The sequence below is a fragment of the Toxotes jaculatrix genome, chromosome 12 (genome assembly GCF_017976425.1).
Source record: "Toxotes jaculatrix isolate fToxJac2 chromosome 12, fToxJac2.pri, whole genome shotgun sequence".
NCBI lineage: Eukaryota > Metazoa > Chordata > Actinopteri > Toxotidae > Toxotes > Toxotes jaculatrix.
The window spans coordinates 18513614-18530050 of NC_054405.1; the positions used below are offsets into that span (position 1 = coordinate 18513614).

The 16437-nt window shown below is 39.5% G+C and overlaps 1 protein-coding gene across 1 annotated transcript in view; it reads right to left on the minus strand.

Annotated features, from left to right (window-relative positions):
* Positions 1-12695, minus strand: part of nsg2 (neuronal vesicle trafficking associated 2) — a 32934-nt gene extending 20239 nt beyond the window's left edge. The window contains exons 1-3 of the mRNA XM_041051920.1: positions 12661-12695; positions 12089-12265; positions 1781-1891 (exon numbers count right to left, since the gene is read on the minus strand). Coding sequence (XP_040907854.1) covers positions 1781-1891; positions 12089-12217 — 240 coding nt within the window. The 5' untranslated portion in view covers positions 12218-12265; positions 12661-12695. The remainder of the gene's footprint in view (positions 1-1780; positions 1892-12088; positions 12266-12660) is intronic.
* Between the last annotated feature and the right edge of the window lie 3742 nt (positions 12696-16437).

The window sequence follows — 16437 nt, forward strand, 5'->3', positions numbered from 1 at the left end:
TCCTGACAATTTCACAGCTCCTTTTGGTGTCCGATATCGAATTCTGCCCTCCTCTACTTTCAAGGACCTTTCAGGCCAGTGTTCCAACTCCCATTTATACACACACGCACAAATGCACATACATACACACACTGAGACATTTGCACACCTCTGCTTCCACACTTTCTCTCCTCGCTTTCTGTCTCTGTCAGGGTTGCCATGGAGGGAGGTTTTCTTTGCTGCCATGACAACATGAGTTCTCTTTGGTTTCCCCTAACGACAGAAGAATGGAACAGACAGCGCCTTGGTGATGTAGATGTTGTTGGAACAGTAACTCGGTGATTCACACGCTCAGCTGAAGTCACCTGTCTGAATGTTTGCTAGGGAAGTGCAGTGGAGGAAGAAGTACTCAGCTCCTTTACTCAAGTAAAAGTAACAACAATGTAAAAATACTCTAGTACAAGTAAAAATCCTGCTCAAAACCCTACTTATATAAAGCTACAAATATACTTAAAGAAACCAAATGTAAAGTATCAAAAGAAAGAACTCATTCTGCAGTAAAATGAAGCCTGTGACTGTATAGATATATTATTATATGTGGCATTGTGCTGTCAGAACATAGCATAAAGCTTCCAACTGATAAACAAAACAACACATTGAACGACTGGTCAGTAATGACTGGAGCTCTGGCGACAGACCACGCTGCAGTTACCCCGTGAGGACACCATTTGTCATGTGTTCTTGTACCAAAACAAACACTGACGACAACCAGCTGCTTTCACTGTTTACATGCCTTGGCATTTGGGCTGAAAAGGTTTATTTATCGGTACACAAAAAATTTTTGAGAATTATAGGTAGTGACTGGACCTGAGGACTTCGGGTTAGAATCTTTACATATCACACTCAGTTAAATTATTTTATCAGCCGATTATCAACAACAGCTGACCCAGACTGGAACAGACCCAGTCTAACTTGGTCCGAGCAGTCATCATGCACAAATCATATTCAAAATCAGCTCAACAGTCATAATGTGTTTCCGCACTTTTCTTTTTTTTTTGGATCTTTGCTTTTTTGTGAAATGCTAGATAACTTGACCTGTATGGGCCTCAAACAGTTAAATTAAACTCAACAATTAAATGAAACTATCTGAGACGTTTAGAGGGGGTTCAGTCTTTGGCGGAACTGATAAAGACTCATAGACATCTGAAATGTTGCCCCTAAACAGATGGTGGCTGAGCCAAAGGGTTGTGAACCACTGGTTTAACCTTAAACATGTAATGTAAATGTAAAAAGTATATTATTTCCCTTTGAGATGTTGTGTCGTGTACCTCAAAAATTTATGTCAGTACAGTTCTCGAGTATGTGTTTGCATGCATGTGCATGATTATGCTTGTGTGTTAGAGATGAAGAGCAGGAACAGACAGAGCATGATGTTCATGTCTGCATGAGATATTCATATTATTACCAATTCTTCCATTTTTCGTCTGCAACTCTGCCTGTATCTCTACCTCCTGAGTATTTACGCAGAGGATTGAGTCAACTGCAGGTGTATTTCTAAACCAAACTGGCAGTCCAACCTAGTAACACTGATTTAATTTTGGTAAGCCGAGGGAGGAAATGTCAGATGAACAAACATCCTGCTTCTAATTAGAGCGATGATGACAAAAATTACCTCAGTGCACACACAAAAATGTTCTCTTTGGACACCGATTATTTTTTGCATCACAGATAATCAAGATAATTAAGTACAGCATGTGTTTTATTCATCACTAGTTAACAGTACAGATTCATTCATTCTTACCTTAAGTCTCTCAGACACCCCGTCAGTAAAGCTGATGGTGAACTCCTCCACCTTGGGAACCTTCAGCCTCTTCTTCTCTGTTTGGTACTCTGTGCGAGTTTTCACCACCACCTGCAGGAGAGGGAAACCGTTAAAGCAGTTAAATACTGAGGGATGCTAAAGGCAATTTTTTAAAAAAGCCTCCACTGAGGTCTTAACGCACTCTAAATTAAAAGGTTAAAGATGCAGGAAACAGGATGCAAAAGCACATAAGTGACAACATGTATTTGATTAGATTTCTGTGTGTCTGTGAGGTTTTTAACAGTAATAAATCTTGGAAATACAGCTTTCTTTAGTGGACATGTTTTTTATATTAACATATATTCCATTGTGCATTGTTTAAATATAGAATAAAAATGTGTTTACTGCTTCCTCTAAAATTTGGATGTACATAGTCAAATGAGATCCTGAGCCCGATATTACACTAGAAGCACATCAGGAGCTCAGGCATTGTCCAAAGGTACATATTCTAACAGAGCAGGAATGTGATTTAAAAAAAAAAAAAAGTAATTGAAAAAAAAGGGAGATGGAGACTTCACAATTCAATACCCAAAGGTGTAAGTAGGAATTGAGGGATAGATGAAAGCATAGGTTACAAACAGATCCTGAATCTAAGTAAAGAATACACTGATAGCACATATTATAGCACAACTGTCAATATTTCATGCCACACAGTAATATGTCCTGGGTTGCCTCCTCGACCCAGTGCAGGTGGTGGGAGAGAGGTGGGAGCAAAGCTATCATCAATGATGGCGAATGAGTGTGTCCTGCACCCCATGCAGGACACACTGACAGCACTGAGCAGCGCCTTCAGTGAGAGGCTGCTTCACCCCAAGACAGTGAAGGAGCAATATCGCAGGTCCTTCCTTCCTGCTGCCGTTAGACTGTGCAACCAGCTGTGCTGAGTAGACCACATGCACACACACACACACACACATACCAGGACTGAAATTGCAACAATCTCAATTTCGGGTGCAATATGTACTGCATTGTGAAGTAATCCACTTCTGCTTACATTCTCTATGCTGTCTATACTGTGCTCATACTGTGTACAGTGGTTCAATATTGTATATACTGCTCACACTGTGTATATTGACGTTTTGTTTATAGTATCTATCTAGTCTTTATATTTTTGATTTTTTTGTATATTCTGGGTGAATCTCTCTCTTTGCTGCTGTGACAGGTGGAATTTCCCCACTGTGGGACTAATAAAGGCGCATCTTATCTTAGCTTATCTTAATATCAGTGAGTTCATGGACTCCTCTTAATTTGACTGAAATTATCCTGATTTGGTTATAGGATGAAACCTCAGCTTGAACATTGATGGTGCACCTAACACAGCTAGAAACCGTCCTACAAGAGACAATGGTACCAGGCATCTGTTAGAGCTCTACTGTGTGTTAATAAGGTCTGGTGCCCACAGTCCAAGACCCACAGTCTGAAGGGAGAACACTGTGCTTCGGGCCAGCAGCTACATGGGGGGAAAAAAAAAAAAAGTGAGGGTGGTGCAGGCTTGTCCCAGTACTGTCAGTCTAACACTCCTCAAACAAAAGAGGTTTAGAGCTACGGTCAAAATACAGGAATCTAGTGGAGAAGGACACAGGGAAAAGAGGGAAAGTCTTAAACTATAAACTCTTAGATTTGTGTACTTTTATATTTCTCTATTAGTTTAGCAGCTACACCTGAGAGTCATTCCCGTTTTTAACAAAACGTGTCTTAGTTTTGCAGATGGGACTAGTACTTAAATAGTAACCACTCAAGACGTCAAGCGGATACTATAGGCAAGATCATACCTGTGTTGTCTCACCTGAATATATTTTGTAAAAGTCTGTGTAAAACTATAACTATGTATAAATTGTGCCCCATGTTACTAGTACATAACTTTGATGATCTTCACTTCTCAACTTCTCTTCACCAACAGAATAAAATGTGGAATTTTTCCATATCTGTACTGAACACACAAAATATCTGGGTTATCCTAACACTGACTTGTGGCCACATTTGCACAATTTACACTTTAAATTCAGATTCTGGATCCTAAAAAAAAACTTCATTAGTTAGTCTTCTCTGCTTTAGCTTCATATCTTCTGTTGTAGCACTGACCATCTCACCACGGCACTTAGTAAAAGGAGGAAGTGTCCCTGCTGTTTTGTGCATTCACTGTATATTAATGTGCAAGAGGAATGTGACAGACACAGAGAAAGGTGTACAAATGACAAGGCAGAGGAGAGGTGAATGGAGAGAAAGGGAACAATGTCTCCGTGTCCTTGTGGCTAATTGCACTGCTTCTGAGCAGCTCTCCGTCACTTTTGAGACAAAGCCAGAAACTGCTGTGCACACAAACTGCCTCCACTATCTGAATAACAAAGCTGTCAGTTGGCTCCAGAATGCTCTTATCTAAGAGTTGAAGGCCGCAGTAGGTGTGCTGAATACAGTGCATTTGATTGGACCCCTGAGGCTCCGGAGCTTCGTGGCTTTCGGTGCAGCAACGCCATACGTCAGTCTTGTCATAGTCATAACTAATGTCTCAATTTTGCCCCAACTTTCTCATTCTCTGACTCATTTCACAATATCGTGTTCAGGGCCTCCAGGTTCAAACACACCAGCGCTTTATGTTGGTTCATTACTCTTCCCTTTCCTCTACCTCTCACTCCTTTATTTCATATTACCTAATGAAGTGGCAATCAATCAACGTTGCCTCATTTACACAGCCCTTTAGCTATCAACAAAATCTACTGAACAAAGTGCCTCCTTCTCTGATTAGAAGGGTCCAAATACTCTCCAGTAAACCATTAATTCACAAACAATAAAATATTGTTTAACAAAGCCTGATGTAAAAAACCATAATAAAAATGACGCAGCCGTGAACAGTCATGACAGGATGAATGAAAATATAATTACAACCTGATTACTTATTATTCCATAGAGGTTGCACCTCATTTTTCATTTGTGATTTCTCCTGAGAATCTGTTTGTGTACTCAAGTGGTGATGTGTAGTTTGTTTTTTTTTAGGTGGCGGCGTGGCTTTAGGAATGGAAATGTCAGTCTCTTGTTTGGTCTATTACTTTGGTCCAGGCTGAAATATCTAAACAGCTATTGGATGATTTGCCATGAGATTTAGTACACACATTCATGGTCACCAGAGGATGAATCTTAATGGCTTTGGTGATCCCCCAACTTTTCCATCGATCTTCCCCTTAGGATGATCTGGGTAACACTTTATAACACTGACTGCAATTTACAGTGCTCTATGAATGAGGTACCCATAAAATACTTACTACTTGTACTTAAATATCCTCTATAACAACTCCATATCTACAGCACTTTTTTCCAGATGGATACCTAATTGTACTTGATAAAGCACTTTAAGGAACAGCACCTACACCAATTTACCAGTATTTTCTCCTGTCCTCCTGTCCTGTCTCTTTTTTTTTTTGGTAACTGGCTGCTACAACAAAATTACACTGCTGTATTAGAAAGTGTAACCATGAATCATAAGAAGCTTGGTGATCCCTGACTTTTCCTTTCAACTTTTCTCCATCTTACAATTTACAGCCTCACAACGCTGCTAGCATGGCTTTAAGCCTGTTATAATTTAAACCTCTTCACTTCCTGTGACCTTTAAATATGTTAGCAAGACTGACAGGCTCTTCTACATCAGTAACAGGCAGGTAAATGATACCAGCACAAACAGACTCTGCTGCAATTTCCAGTGAGAATCTATTTACAAATGTTCAATTAGTCCTGTATATTTAAAGCCAACGTTTTGATTCACTGTGACCTTTCAGTATCTCCAGGATGTGTCTGATTGACACAGTGTCACTTTTAGATCTGTAATAAACCTTCACAATTTATTTCTGTGTGGTGAAATGACTCCAGGCTCACAATGTGATGCAGGACTTGATTTAAGTTTTTAAAAACTGCACTTTAGAGCTTGTTAGTTTTCATTTTTATGTTCAAGTGAATGAAAAAAATGAATGAGTGACACATGAATGAGTACAGAGAAGTACATTTTTAGTTTCAGCTAATACGGTTTTAGCTCCTCAAACTCAGCCAGCCACTCTCTCTGTGTCTCTCCATCTTTATGTCTCCAGTCACAGTATTTCTTTAGATTTTATATTCCCTGTGGAAAAGCTGTCAGAACTTTTCTTTCCTCCGCATCCTCTCCACTATGTTATTTCTCAAAACCTGTTATCACTATGATTTCTGTTTCATTTTTCATCCCCAAAGACTGAGCTGCGGGTCTTTGGTGAAGTTTCAGCATGGAAGGCAGCAGCAGACATTTTTCTAGACATGTTTGATTCTAGTGTTTCCTCGTGAATTAAACAGTGAATGAAATCCATATAAAAAGCAAAGGAGATCATTGCGGCAGTTGTACTGATACAACATGAGATCTAACAGGATGAAGTGATGATATAATCAAAGGTGATAAATGTTTAATCAACTCCTCTTTTAGTGTTTAGTTATTTGGTTGATTTAAATTAGACAGCCCTGCAGATACAGAGCTCAAAAGTGTGAAATGATTCTAAAATAAGAAATCAGAAGCCTGTTGTTAATCACACTTGTATACTCTTCATTGTACACATTACATCCTTGTGTTTTTTTTAAAAACATCATTCATTTGGAGTTGTGTTTCTTGCCACCTAATGGATTTAAGTCCAATAATCACTTAATTTTAGCTCTGGTTCTGGTCTCCACCACCTCCTGGGAAAATATCTGACACTGCAGTAGCTAAATGCCACACTATGTTCATCTGCTAGTTGCAAACTTTGTCTGTTTGCTGTTTGGTGTTGAGGTAGGGTGCAGTGGTGTTTTAAGGCTCTTTTGCTGAAAAGAACTGCCTGACGCATCTGAAAATTATAAAACAGCAAACCTGCAGGCCACATAGCCAAAACTGTGAGCTGAAAGATGCTAAAATGCTCCATAGAGCTTAAGAGACTGCAGAGTAGGGTGGTAATGCTCTGAGTTCATTGCTACAAACAACACCTTTTACATACATGTAGTCATTTGCTTCATTGTTAATAGAGACCAATTGATTTTTGAAGCTTAAAAAAAAGAAATGCTTTATACCATTACAAATAAACTTCCATCACTGCGCTGTCTCCTGAAACTCACTACAGCACTGCTGGTTCTCTATTTATCCAGGTAAATAAGAACGTGTAAATCAATCTCTGTTTACACAGCTAAGATGAAAACCAGCAGGGCTCTGAGTCCAGAAGAGCAGGACTAAAACCCAATGGTGCAGTCAACGGGCAACAATGAAATGCAACTGGATAATACTGTATACAAGGGAGTGGAAGAGTACAGTATGAAATGTACAAATTAAAGCCACTGTGACTACATACATGGCATACATGGTTGTGCAGGCTTTATTACTATAACACTCTTGTTTGTCTTCAGAAGTCACAGCTTCTCTGTGCACAGCCAATCAGATAAATGCAGTTTAGTTTATGAATAATTTGTGGTGATTTGTCAAATTAAACTTGGATGACGGTTCACCTCGTTATGTGGCCTCACATCGTCACAACACTTGTGAAATTATTCAGCGATCCATTACTGAGTTAACATGCTGGCTGCGGGTTCCTGCTCGCAGGGAATTCCTCCCTAATTCATGAGGATAAGAAAACACTACCGTAAAGGATGAATGAGATATAAAAGCTACTCCAAAGGAACTGAGGAGAGAAAAAAGGAAAGGGTGAAGATGTGTAAGGAGGCGTGTTGGACAGGAATAGAGAATGATAGTAAGTCTATCACAGTCTTTGAAGCAGGTCTTTGTATCTTAGCTTTGTTCTCACAGAAATGACAGAGTGAAAATATCTGCCTATCCTCCTGTGAGTCACTCTATTTATCTTTCTCTCTCCACCCTTCTCTGGTTGTTGTTGTTTTTTTTTTCTAGTTTTTTTACCAGCTACCAACTACCAGCAATCCAATCAAGATATTGGTGACCCAGCGGTCGCTGTGACACGTCCCTGCCCAGATGGAATCAAATCTAATACCTCTCTAATGCCTCAGCCTCTGTGGGCCACAGCAGCATTGTGTGTGTGTGTGCGTGTGTGTGTGTGTGTGTCTGTCTGTCTGTCTGTATGTGTATGAACTTTGCTTCAAACCCCTGCCATCACTGCACCACGCCCCTGCAAATATCCCCGGGTAACCCTGTAGTCGGGAGGTCACACAGTCGTCAGGCAGGATCAGGGTGAAAACAGCTGGGGTTGTAATTGTAAAGCTGCTCAGATACCAGACTGCTGATCTGGGGTACGAGTCAGGTCACATGACCCAATAAACCTCCCTTTAGCTTTAAAGGACAGAGTGTAAGAGCGAAACGTCTCTGATCAGATCCTGAAAGGCCAATGAAAGCTGATTAACACCGAACTATTTCTGGGTGAGGCGATTGGCTAAAACAAAAACCTCAAATTCATAGAGATTTTGCATCGCAAAGATATTGTTAGTTTACCAGATTTTAAGATTTACAGATAGAAATCCACACAGAGATATGGCTTCCCACAACACAGTCACTGTCCTTTAAGTTATAATCCTTTAGATTTAAGTCCTTGGCCTTTTCGGAGACTGCTGTTCATTTATTTTGGCACTGCTCTTTTGTAATGCTTATTTGTAATAACTTTAGTTATTTTTATCAGCAGGCATACTGATGAAAATTTAATATTGTTTGGTGTCCTAGATGATAATACAAAATTGAATATTAAATTCTTGAATTAAAATCTGTATATTATACATTTTTTAAGTTTTAATGGCTTAATTTAATATTCACAAATGCTATTTAAAGGTAAAAAGGCAAACATCTTGGTGCATCTTGGACAGGAGGTCAAAAAGTAGATTGACTCAATTCATTATTGTATAAATCCCTAGGCTGTTAAAACACTTTGTTCTTGTTCTTTTATGCTTGATTTAAGTCCTGGTTCATTTGGCAACACCTGTGGTTACAGTGCTAACAACAACACGTGCAGGTCCCAGAATTCTGTGCCAAAATGGCTACGTTCTCTTTTGTACTTGTGCTTTTGGAATAAAAGCCACCGACTGTTTCGCCAGTCAAACGTTCTTAATGAGAAGCAGCAGCAGTAGGAAACGTTTGTTAACTTAATAAGGTTGGAGGAGAGTGAACAGTAAAGAGTGGGGCTAATATTAATGAGATCAAATTAAAAACAGTATTGATGGATTACATGAATGCATTGCTTTCGGTGAAACGCCAGACTCCGCCACTTCTGTAATTATAGAGAGCTAATTACAGAATGTAATCGGTGCTAATCTCTGCAACAAACACACTGCGTTTCCCATGACTCCTTCACAATAAAAGCCACCCTCTGTTTTACCAGTTGCATGTTTTTGATGTGAAGTTTCAGCAGCATGAAATGTTTGATGAGCATTAGCTTACAAAGCTTACAAAGTAATACTGATAACCGGCATCAGAATGACAACAAAATATCTATGTGCTCTGTGTAGATCTCCCATTAAAATGATCTGTGCTAGCCACAATCAGCACCCCATGCTCTGATGTTTAATGACAGATTTCATTATTTCTCTTAGCCTCTGTTGTGTTCATGCATCACTTGCTGGGAAGACAAATTCTCAGCCTTAAAGCTGGAGACAAATTCATAGATTCTGCAGCAAATTGACCTTTACAACTCCCACACTGTCCCATTTAAGAACAAATGGGCCCATCACCATTTACATAATGATTTATTTAAAAAAACGACCAAAAATCCTTTTTTTTTTTTTTTGCTTAATGCCTGTAAGCATAGACAATTTCTCATTCCTGTGAGAAACTGTGAGCAAAATGTGTTTCAGCTGTCAGTGATTGTATCCAAAAGCAACACAGCAGCACCAATCTTTGTGCCTGCGTCACCCGAGAATTAACTGATCGTCAGCGGCCACAGCAAACCTCCTTCTCTGACCTCTATTCCTTTCAAATGTCATCGGCAATAACTCGCTGGTATATCACAGGAACTCATGCTCCGTCCACGTTATTCTCTCTCTATCTACCTGTTCAGGTTATCACTAAAACCAAAACACACACTTGAGCTGTCAGTCAGTACACTGACACTGTATGCGTATGTGTTTATGTGTGCTATAGGTTCAACACAATATCAGCTTTGACAACAGTATGTGGCGATGTTCTTGAATCTAGTGGGACTGATTTAATCAGTGTAAAATGACTGACAGCTCTATGGATGTCATGTCACGAACTGGTGGCTGCTGACAGAAACGACTTGTCACATACACACACACACACATGCCCAAATGCCTGCAATGCACACACACACACTCCTTTAATCTGCACGCAAGCTCCACTGTGAATGAAAAGTGCAAACATGTCTTCCTGTGTGTTCTGCTGTGTGTGTGTGTGTGTGTGCGTGCGTGCGTGTGCGAGTGTGGTGAATGACAAGTCTCTCTACTTAACAGGTATATGAAATAGAAAGAGACTGTGCCTCCCTCAGCAGAATTCACAATGAGGCTGTTCTGTGTGTTTCTGTCGCTGTGAGTGGACGACCATTTTTGGGATTATTTTTGGAGTTTCCTGTGAACCTTCGACAATAAAACCACTTGAAGGGTTTCGGTCCAAAATTACAGTAGGCAGTCATCACATGAAAAACGTGACCCCTGCTCCTGTAAAATGGCAAACTGTTGTGCTTTTTTAAAGGCTGGCAACTCAGGGCCTGGGCTGACACAATGATATAAAAGGTTTTTGCACTCTGAGGTTTTCTGTGTTTTAAAGGGCCACATGATTACATCTTTACTACCTCGCTGTGTTGTATTTCTTGTTTTTCCAGGAAGCACTCCAAACATAAGCAAAGAGAAAGACTGTTTCTTTTTTTTTTTTTTTTTTTAATCAGGCGATTCACTGTTGTTAGAAAATAGTGATCAGATGTTTCCAGATCTCAGATTCAATAAGTACAATAAATAAGAAATACTTTTTTTTGCAGTGAGTTTGATTATAATATTGATACCACTCTCATGTCTGTAAAGTAAATATTAGGTTACAACCAGTTTCCAGTTAGCTTAGCTTAGCATAAACACTAGAGACGGGGAAAAAGCTAGCCTGACTGATCGGATGCTGGTTGTAGCCTTATATTTACTTTACAGACATGAGAGTGGTTTCGATCTTCTCATCTAACTCCCAACAAGAAAGCAAATGAGCATATTTCCCAAAATGCCAAACTATTCCCACACTGATAGTGTACAATGATCTAAAATAGCAAAAAAAACAAAACAAATCCTCACATTTAAGAAGCTGGACTCGTTTGGCTTTTTTTCCATGATAAATGGCTTAAATGATGAATCAGTTATCAAAATATTTTTCTCAAGGTCCACTGATCAGTCAATCAACGAACCATTTCAGCAGTGTTGTGGTGGCTGAAGTCATGTTTTACAAGAAGTTCTAGTCTCCATTTCTTTTTTCAGATAGAAAATTGTAAATCTCAAGTAATAACTGTACATTTTGTACACAAGGTAGCAGGAGGGTTTGTGTCTGATCCAAATTCTGTAACATTATGTATCAGCCAGCTCCTGTTTTAGGTCGAGTGTATTGGCTCAGATGTTGTTGATAATAAGCTGAGAACTAACTAACGCAATGAAGTTATGATTTATTTTGTCTGGGGGTTCTATAAATAATTGATCGGTAGCTCTGAGTAGAAATATGGATTCCCAGCAGTGCAAAATGAAATCATCAAACTGTAACTGCTTCCTTGAAACGAACCAAGCACTGTCACACAATGGGTGAATAGAAAAGCTTTCCTATGTGCAAGGAACGTCAATGAGCTTGCCTCTTGTCTAAATCCATTCATTTTTATAACGTGCAATCAGTGCAGCTCTCTGTCCCGACCCCATAGAAATACCAGTCGGCTTTCCACGCTGCAACAGTGCCACCATGGTAACTGGATTAACGTGCGGCAGCACACTTACTATGGGATGTCGAGATGATAAATGACAGCCTGTCTGGCACCAAATCTGTCTCCTAATCTCAGCTGGAAAACAAAGGACACGGCTGGGAGACAGCAGAGATGAATGAATGAATTAAAGAGTGTGTGAGTGTGTTTGTGTGTGTGTGTGTGTGTGTGTGTGTATATATACTGTGTATATGTGTGAGTTGGGAGGGGGAACAGGTTATTCAGCATAAAAGGGTTTGAGGATGGCACAGGTCAACAACATTGAGTAAATAGTAACAAAGGAAGATTTAGAAGAGCAGATAGATCCACACACAATCAGGAGAACTCCCTCTTTAACACACTCACACGACTGGGCTGTATAGTGTCTCACCTTGTCAGGTGCTTGGCTCTGGAGGCTGCCAACATCCAGTGGAGTGATGAGGGGCACATTCTGAAAGCCGTCCTCCACGCTCACAGGTTTGGCCCCTTTGTCTTGAAGATTACTCCCCAGTTTCACCATCTTTCACCGACCTTTTATTATATTCCCTTATTTCCCAGAAGACTGCTCCTGAATAGAGGAGGTGTTGGAGAAGGATGGTTTTACCTCACAGCCCTTCAGGTCACTGAAACCAGGCAAGATACCTACAGGCTATTTGATAGGGAAGATTCTAGTGTGTTGAATTAAATGATGATGAGATTTTGATTTTTGTAACACAATAAATGAGAACAAACGTTTTGAAATTGCTGTTTTGTTGAGAAACGCAAATCAAATTTGGAACATGCGATTCATTGGTGACTGATCAGAGGAGCAAAACACTCCAGAAAGCAAATTTTGTTTGCAAAATAAACAAACCCGAGACTAAAAATGACCGGAACCCAAACAGAAAAACACACCTTCCCTAATAGCATCTTAATCAATCCCAACAAAAATAATAATAATTTTTTTAAAAAGCAGTTACTCACAGCGGATCGTCCTTGTCCGTCCGGTTCCCCTGTGCTGCGGCAGTGTTTGTGTCTGGACAGAGGCGGAGGGGAGCGCAGATAAGGAGCAGGAGATGAGGCTGGAGGCTGCGCCGCTGTGTCGCTGCTGCTGATGCTGCGGGAAAGCGAGCCTGCACCGCCGGAGACAAACTGGACGTCTGGCGGCAGGTTTCCTACCAGCAGGCAGCCCAACCCCCTAATCCAAACACAGCCTCTTCTTCTTCACCGTGCGCTGCTACACCCAGCCGCCGGAGCCGCCACTAGGGGGATTTTTTTTCCTTTTTTTTTTTTCTAGGGAGTCTCTCATTTGTTTGGCCAAAGTGAAAGCCGAATTAATGTTGCCTTTCCATGCTCCTCGTAAACTCCTGTACTTGGAATTATAATTAGCATTGATTATTATTACAAAGAAAAAAAAATAATAGAAATTTGTAAACATGTTTTCCATTATAAAAGTTTTAGGCCTGTTCTCTTTTTTTTTCTTTTATAAACTCAGCTAATCAGAGCTAGAATTGAGTGTAGCCTCAGTTCTGGGTGACAGCACAAATTTAACCAGAATTAAAACAGAAAAGTAAAAGAGTCAAATTAAGAACGTTAAATAACCAATAATAAAATTAATCTACTTCCTTGGAAAATACCGATTTAATATCAATGGTCTGCTTCTCTTGAATGCCACACCCCGATGGCACTTTCTCTGTCGCTAATTTGATGCATTCTTCCCTGGGCGACAAACGAGAGATCCGATATTTCCCACGGTACTTGAATGCAGCGTAAAGCATGTGGCAACTAATCTTGTTCTTTTGGTCCTACAGCGCCACCTAACGGTTCAATTAGTGACACACAGGCAGACTTAGGAGAAGCTGATATTTAACATGCAATCCGACTATTCATCATTTAAAAGATAGATGCGTATGTGTGTGAAATATAAAGGCATTTATTTGAGATAAGTGTATAGCCAAATAAGTATAAATATTTAATTATATAAGAAAAATCAAAACAGCAGGTCAATGCAATATAACAAAATTTGTGCAGATGTGTGTTATGAAGATACCAAATTAAAATCTCCTCAGGTAGTATTTTAGATGCTCTATAATAGAAAGGGGCCTGGTCAGCATGATCCCTCAGCTTAAACAACTTCAAAAGTGTTTTGAGATGGTGTTTCAGGCTTTTAAAATGCTAATCAGCTGTTCTGTCTCTCTTTCATCAGACTAAATCTCTCCCAATTAGACGTTTAAATGAGAACCCCAAAATCAAGATATGTTTTTTTTTCTATCTTTCTTCTTCTTTTCCTCCTCATCTCTCTTGCCTGACCCTGTTTATAAATGTCCTCCCTCAGGACCTGTGACACCTGAGGCTTCACATTCTCTTCTGTCGTCTTGTCTGAGCAATATAATGAGATCACCCACATTATCAGTAAGAGGGAATTAAAGGTGCTAGGTGTAGAATCAATTTATCATTATCAAATTAACTGTGATGACGCTGTATAATTTCTGTAGAATGAGGTTGTATTTCAGGCGTAACCCATATTTGACATCCATGGTCCTGTCGTATTTCACAGAGGCCCTGAAGGAACTGCTCACACCTCTCCCATGCCGGTGTCCATGTAGGACTTCCTGGACAAAATGATGTCTGCTGCCGTCTGCTGCCACCTGCTGCTACCTCCTGCCCTTCATCCTGAATCAACCAAATCTTTGACAGAGACTTCAGACTAGCAGCCACAGAGAATCCTGTCCCTCCAAACACGGCATTCCTTCTGTCAACAACATGCTGTCCTTCCATCTCACATGCAGGAAGTACCTCTGTCTCAACCAAGGACATTCATCTAATGTCCTGCATAGCAGGGCAGATGATTAACAATGATATTGCCATGTGCTCTGTCACGTCCTTAGCTATTGTTAAGTGTTTAGAAAGTTAGGCTGGGCAGGACCACACTTTTCACTAGTAGATAAGTAGATACTGGCAAGATTTTTTTTTCTTGTGATAATTTGTCTTTGGCAGTGTCATGGTTACATTCATATTAGTGGGCATGGAGGGGATCTGTTAATCTGGCATCCATATCCCTGATAATTACCTCTTCATTCCTGTCTGTCTCTCACAGGAAACACTGGATAGGCGCACTTGGAAAGGTAAGCTATTACTGTGCTTTATTAATCTAACTTAAAGCTGTATCATATACCCTGCACTTTATGGCAACAACAACTTCTTATTTCAACAAATTGTCATCAGTTTAGAAAGAAAGTGATAGTGTTAGCCTATATATGAAAAGCTCTGCTGCTGCTAGATGAAATGTCCTTGCCAGCAAATGGATGTTTGTTGAACACTGAACAGTGCAAGGGGCAGCCAGTTGGTGGTGTAACTGAGCCATCAACCAATTCGTTCTGTTTTTCCTGGAATTTTGAGAAAACAACAACATATGACCCAGAAAGCACTGTGTCTTTGATTGGTAGCTTGCATGTCTGGTATTTATTGATTCCCAGAGTGAGTGATGTTAGTGAATGTGTGATTTGGACATTAGCCTTGAGCTGAGGTTTTACCATGAGTAGGTGTGTAGAAATTCTTGGAAGAAAGAACAAGAGAGTTTGAGGTGCTTTACTTCATTCACTGGGATACGCACTGCCTTTACACATGTATATGAATTGAAAAGATGGAAAAGGAAACATGTTGTAAGTTCAGATTTTTTTTACTACTACTACTATAGTAGGACCAATACTAAACTACTACATCTTCTACTACTATAGAATTAAGCCAGAGTCAGTTTATAGGATATAAAATGTCTGGAGATTTGATTTACTAATTCAAAAAAGTGAATTTAGTGTTAGAGAGCAACTTATCAGCAGCTGAAAATCGTTGTTTTTGCTCACCTCCAGTGGGTTAACCTTTCACCTTGCTGCAGTGATGCAGAAGTGTACTAGAGGGAGTGGCAGTACACCATGACATCACTTGTGGGCGTGGTTTTAATTGCAGCAGAGTACACTTCTGATCACTCCCAGTAGTGAAACGCCACCTTCTGGGCTGTTGTTAAGTTTCTGTTTAATTAGTTACCAAACATTTGCATCAAGGCCGCTTTTAAAGAAACAGTGATTGTTGGAGGTTTTAATCTAACCTGCTCCACTACAACTGTTTTTTTTTAAGCCAAACATATTTATTTTACTCCCCAACATTATTAAAGGACGGCAACCACAAACGTGACGAGCCTTTCGGATTTACAGCCAAAGCTAAATGTTGAGACTGACGGCTCATGCACATGGTAATATTACACCACGTGACAACGCAGAAAGATGTGACAAAATATGCATAACAACATGAAATGTCCAAGACTTAACATAAATAAGGACACCAAGCACATATTTTCATCACAGTTAAGATTTATTTCATTCAACATTTCACATTACAAATATTTAAAAATTATGCATACTGTTATAAATAGTTGGCTGCAAACAATTAAATAACATTAGATTTTTCTTTTTCGTTTCACTAGCACTTCTACAGACCAACTCCTAGAAATATGGACATATCCGTATTACATAACTTAATTAGAAAGGAAAATACAAAAATAGGAACTTATAAAGTGAAATGACAATAAAAATTAAGGTGATATCTTAAGTAAAAAAATGCTATTAATAAATACAACAACCTTCCCATACACAGTTAAAAACTATTGAAATCTTGCCATTAAGTAACATCATTAACAGACAAATATTTAAATATTTATTTTCCTTCAGAAAATGTGAACCATATATTGTGGAGCACAATATAGCAATT